The 16,487-nt window shown below is 37.7% G+C and overlaps 2 protein-coding genes across 4 annotated transcripts; both read left to right on the forward strand.

The window, feature by feature from the left end:
* Nucleotides 1–3,651: 3,651 nt before the first annotated feature.
* LOC106744077 (transmembrane protein 8B-like) lies at nucleotides 3,652–8,445 on the forward strand. Of its 2 annotated transcripts, none has more exons than XM_014618501.1 (5): nucleotides 3,652–3,929; nucleotides 4,579–4,856; nucleotides 5,376–6,002; nucleotides 6,186–7,059; nucleotides 7,475–8,445. In XM_014618501.1, exons 1-5 carry the CDS (start codon nucleotides 3,748–3,750, stop codon nucleotides 7,635–7,637), a joined length of 2,124 nt encoding a protein of 707 aa, XP_014473987.1. In that variant the 5' UTR covers nucleotides 3,652–3,747; the 3' UTR covers nucleotides 7,638–8,445. The 2 variants fall into 2 exon arrangements, with proteins under 2 accessions (XP_014473987.1, XP_014473988.1); XM_014618502.1 differs by having other exon boundaries at nucleotides 5,376–5,567.
* A 3,038-nt stretch (nucleotides 8,446–11,483) lies between these two features.
* LOC106744078 (nucleolin 1) lies at nucleotides 11,484–16,191 on the forward strand. 2 transcript variants are annotated; one of them, XM_014618504.1, is made up of 4 exons: nucleotides 11,484–11,661; nucleotides 12,376–14,037; nucleotides 14,146–14,232; nucleotides 15,345–16,191. In XM_014618504.1, exons 1-4 carry the CDS (start codon nucleotides 11,560–11,562, stop codon nucleotides 15,498–15,500), a joined length of 2,007 nt encoding a protein of 668 aa, XP_014473990.1. In that variant the 5' UTR covers nucleotides 11,484–11,559; the 3' UTR covers nucleotides 15,501–16,191. The 2 variants fall into 2 exon arrangements, with proteins under 2 accessions (XP_014473990.1, XP_014473989.1); XM_014618503.1 differs by lacking the exon at nucleotides 14,146–14,232 and adding an exon at nucleotides 14,434–14,907 and having other exon boundaries at nucleotides 15,345–15,432.
* Nucleotides 16,192–16,487: the final 296 nt, after the last annotated feature.

Genomic DNA, 16,487 nt, shown 5'->3' on the forward strand with positions numbered 1-16,487 from the left:
GAGAGAGCGACTGATATCGTCGCTCAGCATGTCGATCGTCACATTCGTCATCCGACATATTGCGAAATTGCGGAAGTATGTAGAGATATGAAAGCAATCGTGAGAGATTGTCAGCCGCGTGGAGATATGATCTCGGTGCGGATAAAGCGATTAGTCGCAATTGCTCGGACGCACTTGTTGCTAAGATCATTGACGGTTGGCAGTAGTGTCACGGGTTTTCCGCGTCTCACTACTGTTTCTTGAACATTACGAACGTTGTCCTGACGACGACTGCGTGACGATAGCACGTCGATGCGCTGAGCTTTCTGTGCATAAGGCAAGTGAAAAAATGCGATTGTTAAAGCTACGCGATATTTGTACGCACCATTTCTATGATTTAGAGAGTACGATATGATAAGTAAAAAAATATCATGTGTGTGTGCGTGCGTGTGTGCGTGCGTGCGTGCGCGCGCGCGCGCGTGTGTGTGTGTATGTGTAACAATTCTCTCTCTCCCTCCCCCCCCCTCACTCTTTTGCCAGTTTCCTCTCTTTCCCTAATTCGCGAGTGTAATTCTTTTTTCATAATCCATCTATTTTTCACGATTGTCCGGATTTTTATTAACGTTAATACATTTTAATATATTTTTGATTCAACAATTTTTATTATTCTATTTTGTGCAGCCAATCGTCTCTCATGACATCTTATTGAAATATCAAATTTTGGAATCGTATTAATAATCTTGATACTTTTAGATTTGACTATATTCTAAGTCGAAAAGTAATTAAAATATACGATTATTAAATATCAATTATTTCAATAAATATTTTATGATTTTCTCGGAGGACACACATAGATCTATACGTGTTGTCAGAGGAAATATACATTTTTAAAAAATATATATTTAATATATTGATCTAAGGAGAAAATTTATATTAGTATTATATTATGGAAAGAAAGTGCGGTAAATAAAATAAATATATTAGATGTACAAGTTAATTCTCGGCTCATAAACTCAATCAATTGTAGCACTTGTTTGAACTTTTCTTGCCGCCATGTTGAAATACCAAATTAGAAAATAATAGTATTTTGCAGTGATAACCTCGAAGATTAGTAGATAAGTGTAAAATCGATAGATAAGTGTACTAAGCACAATTATGTCTGATAAACTGATAATATGTCAAGCATTGCATGCTTTTCGCGTTCTAGCTGGAAAAAGTGCTAGCGAGGCTAAGAAAAATTTGTTCAGCCTTAGGGGAAGGTGCTATTGCACGTATAAAAAGTGGCTGCAGAAGTTGATGCATGACCTGCTGCATGACAACGCAAAGCCACACACGGCGAAAACCACCAAGGACACCCGTATTTGTTGGGAAGTTCTCCCTCACGCGGCTTATTCTCCAGACTTAGTCCCTTCGGATTTGTTATGGCCCCTGCAACACCACTTAGTTGCGCACTTCAAAACGTCTGAAGATATTCATAAGAGCATTGGCGACTTTATTGGTTCAAAATCGCCGTCCTTTTCCGACATGTTACCCGTCCAATCGATGGCGAAAACATAAATTTTGATGGAGATTATTTCGCAGATTAAAATGTGATTTAATTTTTTATAAATAAATTTCTCGAAAAAAGGCTGAGCATTAATTTGTACGTCTAATAATAAGTTACAATAAATTTTTGCAATTTGTGTTTTCTATTGTCTTTCATGTAAATACTATATTAATATTGCATGCGTACCTTCTAGTAATATAACAAACAAGTTTTTTACCCATACAGCATAGAGACATCCAAGGGACATCCTAAAGATGTCTCTATGTCCTAAGGATATCCACAGGATATCTCTTGGATAAAAAGCTGCATGAGTGAATATATAACCACAATATAATACAATATATTACATGTTATATTTATAAGTGAAAAATTACAAGAAACTAGTTTTATCTTACCGGTAACATTTTTATGATATGACCTGTAACATTCAGTTATATTACGTTTATATAACATTTACATAACACTGTTTAAATATTAGAACGATATAAGAATAGATTTAAAACTGTTATATTGCAATTATAACAGGAAATTAACGCGTTGACTGCCGCGCCGATTTCCATTGATCGTACAAACGTTTAACTGATGATTATATAACTAAGGTAAATAAATATCATTCAAAATATATGTATCTCTTATCCCGTCTCATTTATTGGCCGTACAGCCTTTTATAGATATATTTTATAGATGCAATTTATATCTTATTCGTACGTAGAAACAAGACACGGTAATATCACAGCGCCGGTGGCTCTCACGGTATTCAACGTGTTAAACAACATTAATGACGTATAACAACAATTTATATTACATGTTACTTCTATATTATATAATAGTTATATTCTGTGTTTGCTAGACTACGTAAAGACAGAATAACCTCGATTATTGAATCATATTACAAAATATTTTTATTTTTCCTTATTTTTCCATTCATGAAAGTTGTGACGTTTTTTATAAATTTTATAATTGCATCATTTTACTTTTTTAATTCCGTGTTTTGAATCCTCTGTTAAATAATTTGTAGCAATTGAGTTGCAAATTGAATTTGTCTGATTCTTATTATTTTAGAACAACACGCGCATTCTATTTCGTAGTAAATGCAAATGATTTCATGAAAAACAGCTGGAGAGAATATATTGCAACGTTAACGATTCGTGTACGCTTCTTCGCCGATTAACGTGAATAGTTGATTGCTTCTTGTAGCCGCAGGAAGTATGAATTAGTGATGGAATCTGACCTACTTGAACGTGCATATTGTGCAAATTTATTCCTCCTCCTCCTTCCCCTCTCTCTTTCTCTTCTTTTAAATAAGTTCTATAAAAGTTATGCCTTGTGGTAAGAAGAAAGTAATTTAAATTATCTTTAAACGTGACTGATTAAACATAAGGAAATTTTGCGAAATCAAATTGTTATGAAATAATGTTAAACTTCGGTAAAATTATACGGGATATATAAAAAAGGGTCAGGGTCCCGGAATATCTCGGAAAATATAAGTTTCATAAAAAAATATTTCAGAAATAAAAATGATAGGGTTTAAATAAATCTATTTACTGATCTTATCAGTTTGACCTTGGGTAGAAGCGTCAAATACACATTTTTCAATTATTAATTAAAGAAATCTCTATATATGGTCAATAATTAATAACTCGAAATTTTACGTAGATGTTTGCAAAATGGTAGAGGACATTTCTGTTTAACTCGTTCTATCTTTACGCGAGCATCATACGAAAGGAGATTATACGAAATATACCAGACATTCTGTATATAATTTTTTAAATATTAAAAACATTTCTATACAAAATTATTTCGACTTTATATAATAAAACAATTGCAATATATTTACGATAAAAAACTACAATTTTATACACACACACACACACACACACATATACATATATATATATATATATATATATATATATATATATGATAGAGNAATAAGTGACGGCTAAAACTTTTTCCAGTTTTCTCAAGGTTTGCAAACATAATGTGGCAACATATGTTATTACCAAATCTCTATCTCGTTGCTACTTTACTCAATATTTATTCATATTTTAACTGCTTCGTTTACAAAAGATGACAAAAATTAGCAAATATATGTTGTGACTTTTGGTTTTCTTTCTTGTAGGTTGAAAACGTAAAATCCATAAAAGGAGATTTTTTACCAGGAGATTATTTGAGCGAGACTTTATATCAGGCGGATATCTTGTTATGTAGCAAGACGGAATATGCGAGAAAGTATTTTGGTTATATTGCTGACATGGACTTTCATGGTGCATCAAGGGCTATGCGGCAGATTGAAAAAGATCGCTCAACAACCGAGCAATCTACTAGAGGACTATTCATCCTATCGTCATATCTCGATCATACATTTCAATGTGCCGGAACATCTTGTCGCGGTCACTTTCAAGTATGTATCAGATTCATTTCACTGACAAGTACTTGCGTGCTATTAAATTTCCACTAGTTTAATCCAGTTTTAGCGATTTTAATACACATATTTCTTTGGCTCTTAATTTCCGTCTTAATTTACGACTCTCTAGTTTGAAATACATATCTGGCAAAACGTTAATAAATCCTGAAAGTCTGTTTTAGGACACATAATCTGATATAAAATTAAAACAGGGTAATGCCCTTTTGTTTTTTGTCGGCTTCATTGGACTTTAAAGTCTTTTTACTTTATTTGATTTTATTATACTCGGTCAAATATATCCGTTTCTTGTTGCTAGATTCAAATTTTATCCAATCTGTTAGCAGAGTAAATACTTAAATTCGTAGAGTTCCCGAAACGTAATTTTAGTTGGGTAAGAGAGTACGTAAATTTCGAGTTCTTTTAGAAAATGTAATTTTACGGGTTTGTCTCGAAACTATGCAGAAACAAAGTAGATCTTAATGAGATTATTGATTCCGTTTGAGTGGACAATTTTTTGCCAACATAACTTTTATATGAATTGGCAGGTAAAAGTTTTTCAAAGTTTATTCGAAGTTATGACAACATATATGAATACCGTCGCGATGCTTAATATGCATAATTTCCGAGATATCTGTTTACATTTCAGATTTACGGCGGAAGAAGAGAAGACTGGTGGAATAGGTAAATGCCTGCCGCGCAATGTCTCTTTGCATTTAAAAACTGGTAGTTTGCCGTTTGTTCGTCCTGATGGATCGAAAGTGGCCGCGAACCTAATGAAAAGGCGGCAACGGCATTACAGTCTACAGATGCAGAGTAACGGAGACGAATATACGATCAAGGTAGAAGCTCCGCCAGCGGGTGATTGGTATACAATTGCTTTTCGATCCTGGACTGATCCTAATGATGAGCAAATCAAGCAACAAGGTAGAGAACGTAGTTTATTATATCAGCCTAGCCAATGTTTGACATGAAAATGTGCACTTCCCGATAAAATTCAAGAATCATTTCAAATCGGCGCTAAAAAGATTTGAAGGTATTTCGAGAAAATGGAGATGTTGAAAAGAGCATTGTAAAGACGTAGAACGCTTCGAGGCTCTCGAAAAATTTTACTACAAACAGCGCCAATTTGAAGTGAACCTTGCAAAATTGAAAATGAAAGTTTATGGCGCGCACAGGGAGAGGAAAATTCGGATTCCAAATTTTTTTGAATCGCATCGTAAAAACTTAACATGTTGAAACACTGAAAAATATTTGTCTAATCGCTACGCTCCGATTCTTTTCTCTCTTTCAATGGGATATGACGATTTGAAGCGAGTAGAAACTGAAGGTTTTCTTTGAAGACAAGGTGTCGTCGACTAGCGAGGAGATTGGATCCTATTGCGATAAACCGAGTTTCGGTACCTTTTGAACAACGACTTTCGTATTTTGTTGTTCTTTTCTTAGGTCTCGGCGCGTCTTGTGAGACTGTGCTAGACTCTGAAATGTTCGTGGAGATGCCGGCCATGACGTTGCTGGTGAATCCTGGAATCGAACATGAGGTACAGTTGAACGAGACATCGGATTCAGCGATAATGCAGTTTCTTGTGCCGGACGTCGGCTTCGTGGAGCCGAGCTTATTGTTGAATTCATCTTGCGGTGAGGACTGCAACATTACTGTCCATATTACAGCGGGGGATAACCTCGCCAATGTTTTGCTGAATTCTACACAGACGTCGCTGTTATTCAAGCCCTATGCCGGCAGTTTCCACTACGTAACTCTTCGTCTACTTTCGGGGAACGCGTCAAACGTAATAGTGCGATTGATAAACCAAACAGTTTTTGATCAGGTGACATTGGTGGAATTGACAAGAAAGTCCTTCCCAGAGTTCTTTCTCTTTGACTATGAACATCTACGCGGCAACGAAACAAAACCTCAGCCTTTCAACATAACCGTCGACGCTCTGTCCGTCTTTAGCTTTAAGATTGGTCGGGTGTACGATGTTGGTGGCACAGTCACCTTGGGGTTTAAGCTAGTCGATATAGACGAGAAATATAAGAAGAACATCATCCTTGTCGCCTGCGTTTCTTTTGGTTAGTTTATATGTCCTTTGGTAATAAACGCTTCCATTTCTCTTTCTCAAACTTTGACAGAAAAATGTTATTCGACCATATAATCTTATTTGACTGAGGTTTATTAATTGATTTTAACGAATCTTTCCGTTGGATTAATTAGCGCATTCATACATTTCCTTGTTGATTGAATGTTGATAACAGGTCGCTACTCGAATATAACATCGGGCGGTGCCTGTGAGCGTGTACATAATGTCACGACAGCCGACGTATACGTGAACTCGACCGGACCAGCATACGTACACGTGCCTTTCCCGGAAGCGGGAATCTGGTACGTGAGTATGCGCGCCTACTGTTTAGAGGAGACTACCAGCGATAACGATATTTGTCACTGCGGCCAGACTTGCCTTGGCGGTGACGCGGCATGCGACACCTGCGACTGCCTATCGCGCTGTCCTGTCTCAGTGGAGAGCATAGTGGCGTCGTCACCGTGCATCGAGGGCCGCTGCAACGATCACGGCAAGTGCATGCACTGCATGAGCAGCGGCTTCGTCTTCTCGACGTGTCTCTGTACCGGAGGTTACCGCGGCTTCGATTGTGCCGACGACGCCTATGTCCTCACTCATGGCGGTATAATCCTTCATTTGCTGACCTTGACCTTCAGCAACCTTGCATTCCTCGGATCGATATACGTAGCAATTCGCCGTGAGTACTTCACCGAGGCGCTCTCCTATGCCGCAGTCATGTTCTTTTCAACATTCTACCACGCTTGCGAGGCTGGCGAGGACGTTTACGGCGTCTGTATCATGCGGCTGAGTGTGCTGCAGTTTTGCGACTTTTTCAACGCGCTGCTGGCCATCTGGGTCACTCTAGTTGCGATGGCGTCGCTCGGACCGCGGCTCACCGCCTTCTGTCAAATAGCCGGCGCCATCGTGCTCGCCATGGGCGCCGAGATGGATCGTACGGCGCTCTGGGTGTTCCTTCTGCCGGCGGTCACCGGCTCCGCCATTATTGGATTATTCTGGGGATACAGGTGCAGAAGAAGGCAAACTATTAGATATCCTTCGCGTCCGTACAGGTGAGAAAGCAAGGGAGGAAAGAGGAATTCGTTCGCAAGCGGATGGTTGCGATTTTCTTCCTCTGAAATGTTGCACCGATCGGTATTGATGATTTAACGCGACCGAACACGGATCATCCTCGCGTGCTTCCTTTAATCAACAAATCGCTGCGACAACTAATCTGTGAGATCCCCTGACAGGGAATATCGGTGCATCGGAATTTAATGTAAAACATCTCGAAAAGTATTCACTTGCTTTAGTACCTTTCTACACTTGAAGGAATTAAATTACGTTAAAAAAATTCCATTGATAAAAAATCCAAGGTCGGATAGATATATATATATATATTTAGGCCTCATAACTTTTGTCTGAACTATTTTTTGTCACAATGCATATGTGTGTGTGTGTGTAATATGTTTTTTTTTTTCTTTTTAGAACCATATACTTTCCAGCCGGGCTTCTCCTCGTTGCTCTGGGTCTCGTTTCTTATGCCTTCCTGCAAACGCGCAAGAATTATTATCTCGTTCACAGCTTATGGCATGTGTGCGTGGCCATTGGAGTCATTTTACTTTTACCGAAACGGCAGTACATGAAGTGATGAAAAGCTGCCGTACTTAGAAAGTAATTCGGGGAAATCGAGGAAACTATCAATAATTGCGAAGTGTATAAACAGACTTAGAGCAGACTTGTCTGAAGAATTCTCTAGATACAAATAAGTATATATTGATAATATATAAAGCAGCTTTTATATAAAAGGAATTAAGCGGAAACTCACTTTTTGGCTTTCTTCTTACAAGCGTCTGGTTAATTTTGTGTAATAGTTGCCCTATTAATTGGACACGTACATGCAAATTGTTATTGAAAGGTGGTCAGAATTTTACAGGTTTATAATATACTAGTCACCGAATAAATAATATTTAGTCGACATAGGTCCTTTCGTTTAAATAGCGATTTTCTCTTTCGGTAATGTGCAAATTACTTATTTCATACTCATCGATATGAAAACAGGGTTATCAGAATTAAAGTTTAGTAGAAGATATGTCCTCGGACGAGAAAGAATGTGGCTTCAGTATGAAGGAACTCCATATTTATTTTTAACCAATATCTAATCAACATCTGATTCAAGTTTAGAGTAAAAAAAATGGATAAAACAAAGAGATCCAATTGTCCCCCCTTTTGTTCCGATTTCAATTCTCCAGACCATTTTCCAAAACTTTAGCGAACTTTCTACTTCATTCAGCAATTTAATAGAGTTACGACACTGAGAGTGTTTGTCAAAGCACTTAAATACGACAGATGTTTTTTTTAAGTACGAAATATGGTGATACGAAGATGTCAAATGTATATTGCCTCTATGTATAATACCTCTTACAACAGTTTAAAATAATAAAATAATTCTGTGATAATTTTCTATTTTTATATCTTGGAAAATCCTTGTTTACTATATGAAAAATTGCGTCCTTAAATCGAGTAATCGGGAATATCACCGCAAAGTGAAATTTCCAATTTCAGCAAAACTCGACATACTTGTAGAGTAGTAAAAATTAAGAGACGTGTATTTTTTCTATCTGATGAAGTGCAAGATTAGAAGGTATTTCTCAATGTTTTATCCCGTTTATACTAACTGAGAGATAGAAAACTTTTTAGACATATATTTGGTGTAAAATACAATACGTTAATAAACATATCAATTTTAAGCAATCGATATAATCGATATTATATATCGGGTTGTCCGTGCGAATTTGTCAATAGATTGCGTTCAAATGCAAATTTTAGATTAGGTTGGCGCAATGTGTACATGATGAGATGATGGGTTTTGATCAGACGCATATTTTATGATAATAGTTGTTGTGATCAAATAAAGATATTTCTCCGGGCTTGAAAGGAAATAACGTATTTCTTCGGTGCATAATGCTTTCTTATTTCCATAAGGGCAGATGTATGTTGTGTACGGAAAGGATGCACTAATCTCAGAAATGGTTTGCCAAATTTCATTCAGCAGAAATGGATATCAAAGATATGCTTCTCGCTCTGGTCAGATGTTACGTCCAGATGGCGATTTTAATCGCTTCTGATCGGCAAATAACAATTTGGAAAATCGCAGCGAGGTTGGCAAATCAACCGTTTCGGAACATTTAAGCAAACTTGGAGCGGTAAAGAAGCTCGGTGTCACACACAATTTGACTGAAAAAAAATCTCATGGATCGCATTTCCATCTGCGCGATACAACGACTCATTTTTTAATTTTTATTAACATCTCACATTAGATCACGTCTTTAATACATCGGTTCTGCAACTATAATGCTTTATTTTACATCGACGTTAAAACGAAATTTCTCCACAATAATTGTTATCTTTTTATTCGATACATTTGTTGTTTTGCTGATTCGTCATATTATAGCCAGTTTGGCGTAGTAGGTGACTATCGCCACTTAATTCGTTTTTTGTTTCGACCATTCCAATAATCATATGTATTTGAATTCAATCAAATTAATTCAACCATTTTTCTCTGTGCTATAGTTCATTCCGATTTTTGCGTCCCGCGCTACGGCCACTTTTGTTCTCCCGCGACTGTGTCATTGCGCGCCCCTTTTCGTTTTACGTTGCGGCCATTTTGGTTTCGTCGATTCCGTTCAGGTATTTTTGATATTAAAGATGCACAGATAGGCCCGTCGTCGAAAATGTCGATAAAATCACAGAAATAATCGACCGGCATGTTAGCAGTCGTAGCATTGCCCAGGAGCTAAAGATCGACCATAAAACAGTTTTAAACCATTTGCACAAAGCTGGATTCAAAAAGAAACTCGATATTTGGGTGCCACACCAATTAACACAAAGAAACATGATGGATCCATCTCTGCGAAGTCTTGGCCAAACGGAATGAAATCGACCCATTTCTTAAACGGATGGTGACTGGGGATGAGAAATGGGTCGACAACATTGTGCGAAAACGATCGTGGTCAAAGCGCGGTGAAGCAGCTCAAACGATGGCTAACCAGGACTAACGGCTAGGAAGGTTCTGCTGTGCATTTGGTGGGACTGGAAAGGAATCATTTATTATGAGTTGCTTCCATATGGCCAAACACTAAATTCTCACTTATTACACCAGTTTAGCAGTTCAGCTAAAAAGAGAGGTTAAAAGGCAATTCCTCATCCATGTCTATATATTCAAAACTACAGGCGTTCTGTGGGGAGAAGCCATAAGTGTCAAGGCGCGGTCCCATGATGCGAAACGTACGCAATACGGAATTGGCGGTTCGTGATTGGTTCGACTTGTTTTACATTCGCTCTGCTGATTTTCATCTGCAAGTTTTGTTTTCATCCGTATTGAGAATGCCTCCTTATACGGCGTAACTTGCGTAAGCCTAACCTTCGTATTCTAGTAATCTACGCAATTCTAAAAATCGGCATTCACATGGTGTGTATTTCGTTAAATTTGCATAAAGCGCAACCAATAACATCGTAAAACTAACCAATCAGACCTTCTGTCGTACAATAGATCAGAAATGCTAAATGGGTTCTTAATTGGCTGTTATTATTTACACGTTTGATTAAATACACACCATGGGGATGGGATACTTTGCACGTAAGAATGTGTGGGAGCGCAATGTATTTAGCCTACTACTGGCAGATTGAAGTCTGATCGAATTCAGAAGTTTCAAGTGCGAATACGACTCCTCGGTGTGTAGAAAGTAGCATTGAAAGTAATTTTAACATTGCCATTGCTAAATTTTTTATATAATTTATATGATATGAAGTCTTTAACAACTAACCATGTTTCATTTATAAAGTAAATTTCAATAACAACATTTTAAAAATATATTATTGTTTGGTATTACTTTTTGCAAACTTAAACAAATATTTATGGTTACTTTACGCTCCTTCAATAATACTAAAGGATTAATACTGGGTCCAATTTTGAACATATGACGATTCGATGGCCAATAGGAGAATGTATTTTCTTGGAAAAATAATGTTCCTAGCTAGTAACTTTAAAAAGTGAAATTTGATGCATCCACGAGATGGATTCAGCTACATCTGTTGCAAATGAAAGAACGTACTCTAAGTCTGTCTACAATAGATATTTTAAGTTTTAAGCCTTAAAAAATTACAGGCCGATTACAGTTAATTCATGTTCTTTTCACATTCGACTGTGATTGGCCAATTTCTTAAAGATTAAGGTTTAAAATACCTATTGTAGACCGACATTAATGAAAAATAAAGATAAGGAGAAACAAGATATAACGACGCTTTCAGCACAAAAAAGCACAAATAAAAGATGAACTTAACCATAGTCTTTGATTGGGGTATTCTTTTAGATCCAAGGTAGATCCAAAAGATTATCCAATGACAGTAAGCGTTCATTCATACGTTGTTTCCTGCGAACGTAGCCTATCTTGATATAACGTGAGCCATGGATACGCGACACTAGCGCTATCGCACACCAAAGTAAGGAGTAGTCCATGAGAAACTGCAGACTTTATTCAGTCCTTCTACGTTAGGTTGCTAGCATCTTCAACATGGCTTCTAGCGAGGAGTTCAACTTAGCTGCTCTTGTATCCCATTATCTGCTGCAAAAGGATGCCTCGTTGGCGAAGATTTTTCAGAAGAAGACTCGCGCGGTAAGTTGATATTTTGTCACAATAGTTATGTGGAAATCGGCGTAAAAAAGCGCGAGAATTATATGCTATTGCGTATATCCCGCCGACTTCCACGCGGCATCGAATCGCCGCCATACCACGTGGGCGCAATACATATTCTCGCCGAAAAGTGCTTTTTCTCCCAATTATCTTTATATTGTGTGGGACATTATCATGTAGACACAAATTTCTGACTCGAGTACCCTTATTTAGAAAGCTCCGATATCCTGTGTTCGAAATCCTCAAATAATCAATATTTTGTCTGTGGAACTGCTTTGAAACAAAACCAAGTCGCGTTGGAATTAAACAATAGAAAAAGAATATAAGATTGCGTCGATGAAATACGAAAAATATTTTTATCTTTTAAAAAGGCTAGCGAAAGAGAATTTTATGCCGTATGCTTGTTGAATACAAGAAAAAAATCCGGCATATTTCTCTGTGATTGAATAACTATTGTTTAACACATTTGCAACTAGTAAACTATCTCTAACGAGACCAACACAACATATGTGATAGTAAGAAATTTTTATATTTATATTATTAACCTCTTTCATAAAATTATGTAAAACTTAAAAAAATAGATGGTCTATGAAGAGAGTCCTTCAAATGATCTGCGGTAACAAACATGTTAAAAAATGCTTCAGTCAGAATATTACCGACATATATGATTATTATTATGATGTTTATATCTTTCAGCCTAATCTGCCAGAAGAAGCACCCAAGTTAAAAGATGTATTTCGATATTATCAAAATCACTGTCCCAAGAAACTTGTTATGAAGATGCAAGTTGAAGATAGCAGTTCAGCCTCAAGTTCAGATAGTCAAGAAGTCCTGAAAAAAGTCACACAAGTCAATGGTGACTCACAGGTTAAAATGACTGCAGTTAAGCAAGCTGCGGAATCTTCTTCCGAGAACACTTCCTCCTCCAGTGATGAAGAAGCAACATCTAAAAAACCGATAAAGAAGTCAGAACCCATTAAGGTTACACATGCAGATCCAGAAGCAGAAAGTTCTGATGACAGCTCTTCAGAGGAAGAAGAGGAAATTCAAAAGACAACAAAAGAGAACAAGAAAAAGAAGAAGAAATCGTCAAGCGAAGACAGCGATAATGTCTCGAAGAAGTTGACATCAACTCCTGTATTAACTCATAAGTCGACTTCAATAGCATCGCATAAATCAACACCGACTACTGTGGAAACTCCAAAGTCCATGCAGAAAACATCTAAGTCGACATTATCTGCGTCAGCAATTCACAAGTCGACACCAATGCCATTAGTTGCCCATAAATCGGTACCTACTGCAAAGAATTGTAAGAATATAAAACCTATGGATTATGACGATTCTGACGATTCCTCGGAACAAGAGGAGGAACTGGTGGTTAAGCAGAAACCCATAGTGGCTAATAAAAAAACAGAATCGTCCAGTGATGATTCTGATGATTCATCGGAAGATCAAAAACCACCAGTTAAGCAACAATTAGTTGCAAAAACATCTACACCAAAAGTAACTCAATCGTCGCAGAAACAGAGCAAAGCAACGCCAGCAAAAGTGACAAAAGAGGATCCATCATTGAGTGAAGACAGCAGCGACGAGGAGGAAGAGGAAGAAGAGGAGCCAAAGAAAGCAACTGTTGTTAAAAAGATAACAACGCCGAAAGCAATATCCGCTAAAGTGGAATCTACCACTGAAGATAGTACTGACAAAAAGAAATCCGCATTGAAGAGACCAGCTCCCGTTAAGACTCCAGCGATACAAAAGTCTGTTAAAGAAGAATCTTCTAGCGACGAAGACAGTAGTAGCGAAAACGAACCTCCTGCTAAAAAAGTGGCTCCTGCTGCGAAAGTTCAAGTTGCGAAGAAGAAGGAATCGTCAAGTGAAGATTCTGATGAGTCGGACGAAGATGAGGCACCACCTGCGAAAGCAGTTACAAAACCGGTAACTAGCATGACATCGAAGAAACAGGAATCCTCCAGTGAATCATCTGAGGATGATTCGGAAGATGAAGCACCGGCTAAGGAAGCACCCGCTCCAGTAAAAACACCTCCGGTAAAAACGGGCGCGAAGAAGGAATCTTCAAGCGATTCGGACGATTCAGATTCGTCCGAGGAAGAAAAACCCAAAGCCATTGTCAAAGCCGCGCCAGCGAAAGCTGTCGCCAAAACAGCACCTGCCAAAAAGGACTCTAGTTCGGAGGAGAGCGATTCCGACGAAGAAGAAACACCAAGCCAGATGCCTGTCAAATCGCATAAGAGGAAGCGCACAGATGAAAACGAAGACAAGTCAGCTGAGAATATGAAACCGTCGAAGAAGAATTACGATAATTTTGTGAAAGCAAGCAACAACTTTAACGGTGACCAGGTACGACGTTATTGCTATATATCAAGTAATTTTAATATACGGTAACATTACAATTTCCAAACAACTGCATCATTCAAACGCTTTCTCATCGCTTGTCTTTTCACTTAGCCCAAGAAAAGTGTTCCATTCCGTCGTGTAAGACAGGAGGAGATCACAGTGGATCCAAAATTAGCTAATAATTCCTTCGAAGCAAAGGTAAATGCTCGGAAACGTCCGAGAGGCACAACAGGTCACTCGCCACTCCTATGAAAGCTTGGGGCCACGTTTCCGTGCATTCACCAAGCTTAATTAGATTTTAAGGACTGAAGTACGAACCAAAAGATAGAATTAATCATTAGATGATAATATGTTTGTACGATGATGGGTGGCGATTGACCTGTCCCTATTCTGTTCTAGGAGGACGAAAATGACGATAGCTTTAAGAGATCGGAATCGGGTGGTCGCGGTGGATTTAGAGGATCTAGGGGTGGCAGAGGTGGTTTCCGTGGAGGACGTGACGACAATCGTGGTGGTTACCGGGGAGGACGCGATGACAGTCGCGGTGGTTACCGGGGAGGACGCGATGACAGTCGCGGTGGTTTCCGGGGAGGTCGCGATGGCGATAGAGGTGGTCGCGGAGGTCGCGGTTTTAGAGGCGGTCGTGGCGGTAGGGGTGGTTTCGGCGATCGAAAATCGTGGGGCGGAAACGACGACGGTTCGAGGAAATCGTGGGGTAACGGCGAGGGCGGTAGGGGAGGTCGAGGTGGTTTTAGGGGCGGCAGAGGTGGCTTCGATCAAAGAAAATCTTTCGACAACGGGGCACCGTCGCAAAATAAAAAAATCACATTTGATGATTAAAAATTACGTAGAACTGTATATATATATATCAAGGTAAGAGATAGATAATGATCGTAATTGTGCTACTTCGTTTAGAACAATATTCGAAATTATTTGCACTTTCGAGGCGATATTCGAGGGCTACATCTTGCAGATCTTATGAAGAAAGTCTTTATTGAAACTAGTTTTCTATACTTGTTATTTTTATATACTACCGATATAGCTATACTGTTAAAATTATAATGATAGAACCATAGTTTCGATAATTAATTTTTCAATAATTAAGGAGCGCCTTATAATTCTTATTTGCCGATCCTGAAGTTATGCGCTGTGGCTGTGATTCGGTTGAAAAAAGTAAGGGGAAAGAAGTAGATATAGCTGCTTAAAATCACCTTGAAAGTGCAAATAATTCCGAGCATTGGTCTGGAATATATTTTCATATTTAAAGACATGATTATATGATGTAAGTTTTTCTTTTCCTTCATCAACAGAAAGGAGCACGCGGATCGTGGGGAGAACGAGCCCATCAGGATCTGAAGCATACAAAAGGCAAGTCGTTTCGGCATGAGAAGACCAAGAAGAAGCGTGGTAGCTATCATGGCGGACAAATAGATACTAGTGTTAATTCCATTAAATTCGAGGATTAAACAAATACACCTACATGTAACATTGATTTTTTTTGGTACCATTTACGTCATTAAGATGATAAGTTAAAATACTACTTTATGATGCAAACATTTATACTGGAATATTCTGTAAGAAGTTTGCTCCCAAGAACTCTTTAAAGAAATGACATAATCGATTACACTATTGCCGAACAGTATGTATATTTGATAAAAATATGTATTCTCCTTACAGTAATTGTTCACGATCTCTGTGATGTCTGCTATGTAATTTTATTCGCAATATATCACATGACGATATGTTGATTTTTATAAAGAGAGAGGAGCTTACAGAAGCTGTATTACTGAGATTACATGTGTGCATTTTATTGGATTCGATAAGTCCGTGAGAATTTTTATGAAAAGCTTAAAACCGATACCCTTATGATCAGGCACGGCTTGACTTTTTTCTTTTCGATAACCTGCTAAAAAAAAGAAATGGTTAATACATTATTGAATAAGTTATTTCGCCCAACTATAAATGTATCGACCTTCGCACGAACTTATCGAACAATTCAATATATTATAACAAATTGAAAAAAAAAAAGCTGTAGTAAAGTATTCAATGCAACCAAGGTGTCTATCGTTTCTGAGAAATTCGATGGCTACAGGCCCTTAGATTTAACACTTATTTTCTATAATAATGGTTTAAAATATCAATTTGACTCACAAATGATTAAGTGTATTCATTTGTTTTATTCGTATCAATATTAAAATAATTAATTGGAAATAATCATGGAACGTTTCTACCATTTTCCAATTGGAAATACAGTTTCAATAACCTATCATTAACGACTGATGTGAAAGAAACCTATCGTTCCTATCGGAAATGTTAGCAAATAATTCTCGATGACTTTCCAATTGATTAAAATGACATCGGATTATTTTATGTTTATTTATCTATCTTTTGCAGTTTGGTGAATTTATAATCAATTTATAATCAATTTATAAATAACAATTTTTGATTTGTCA

This window comes from Dinoponera quadriceps, unplaced genomic scaffold (assembly GCF_001313825.1).
Source record: "Dinoponera quadriceps isolate SergipeBrazil2010 unplaced genomic scaffold, ASM131382v1 scaffold1325, whole genome shotgun sequence".
NCBI lineage: Eukaryota > Metazoa > Arthropoda > Insecta > Hymenoptera > Formicidae > Dinoponera > Dinoponera quadriceps.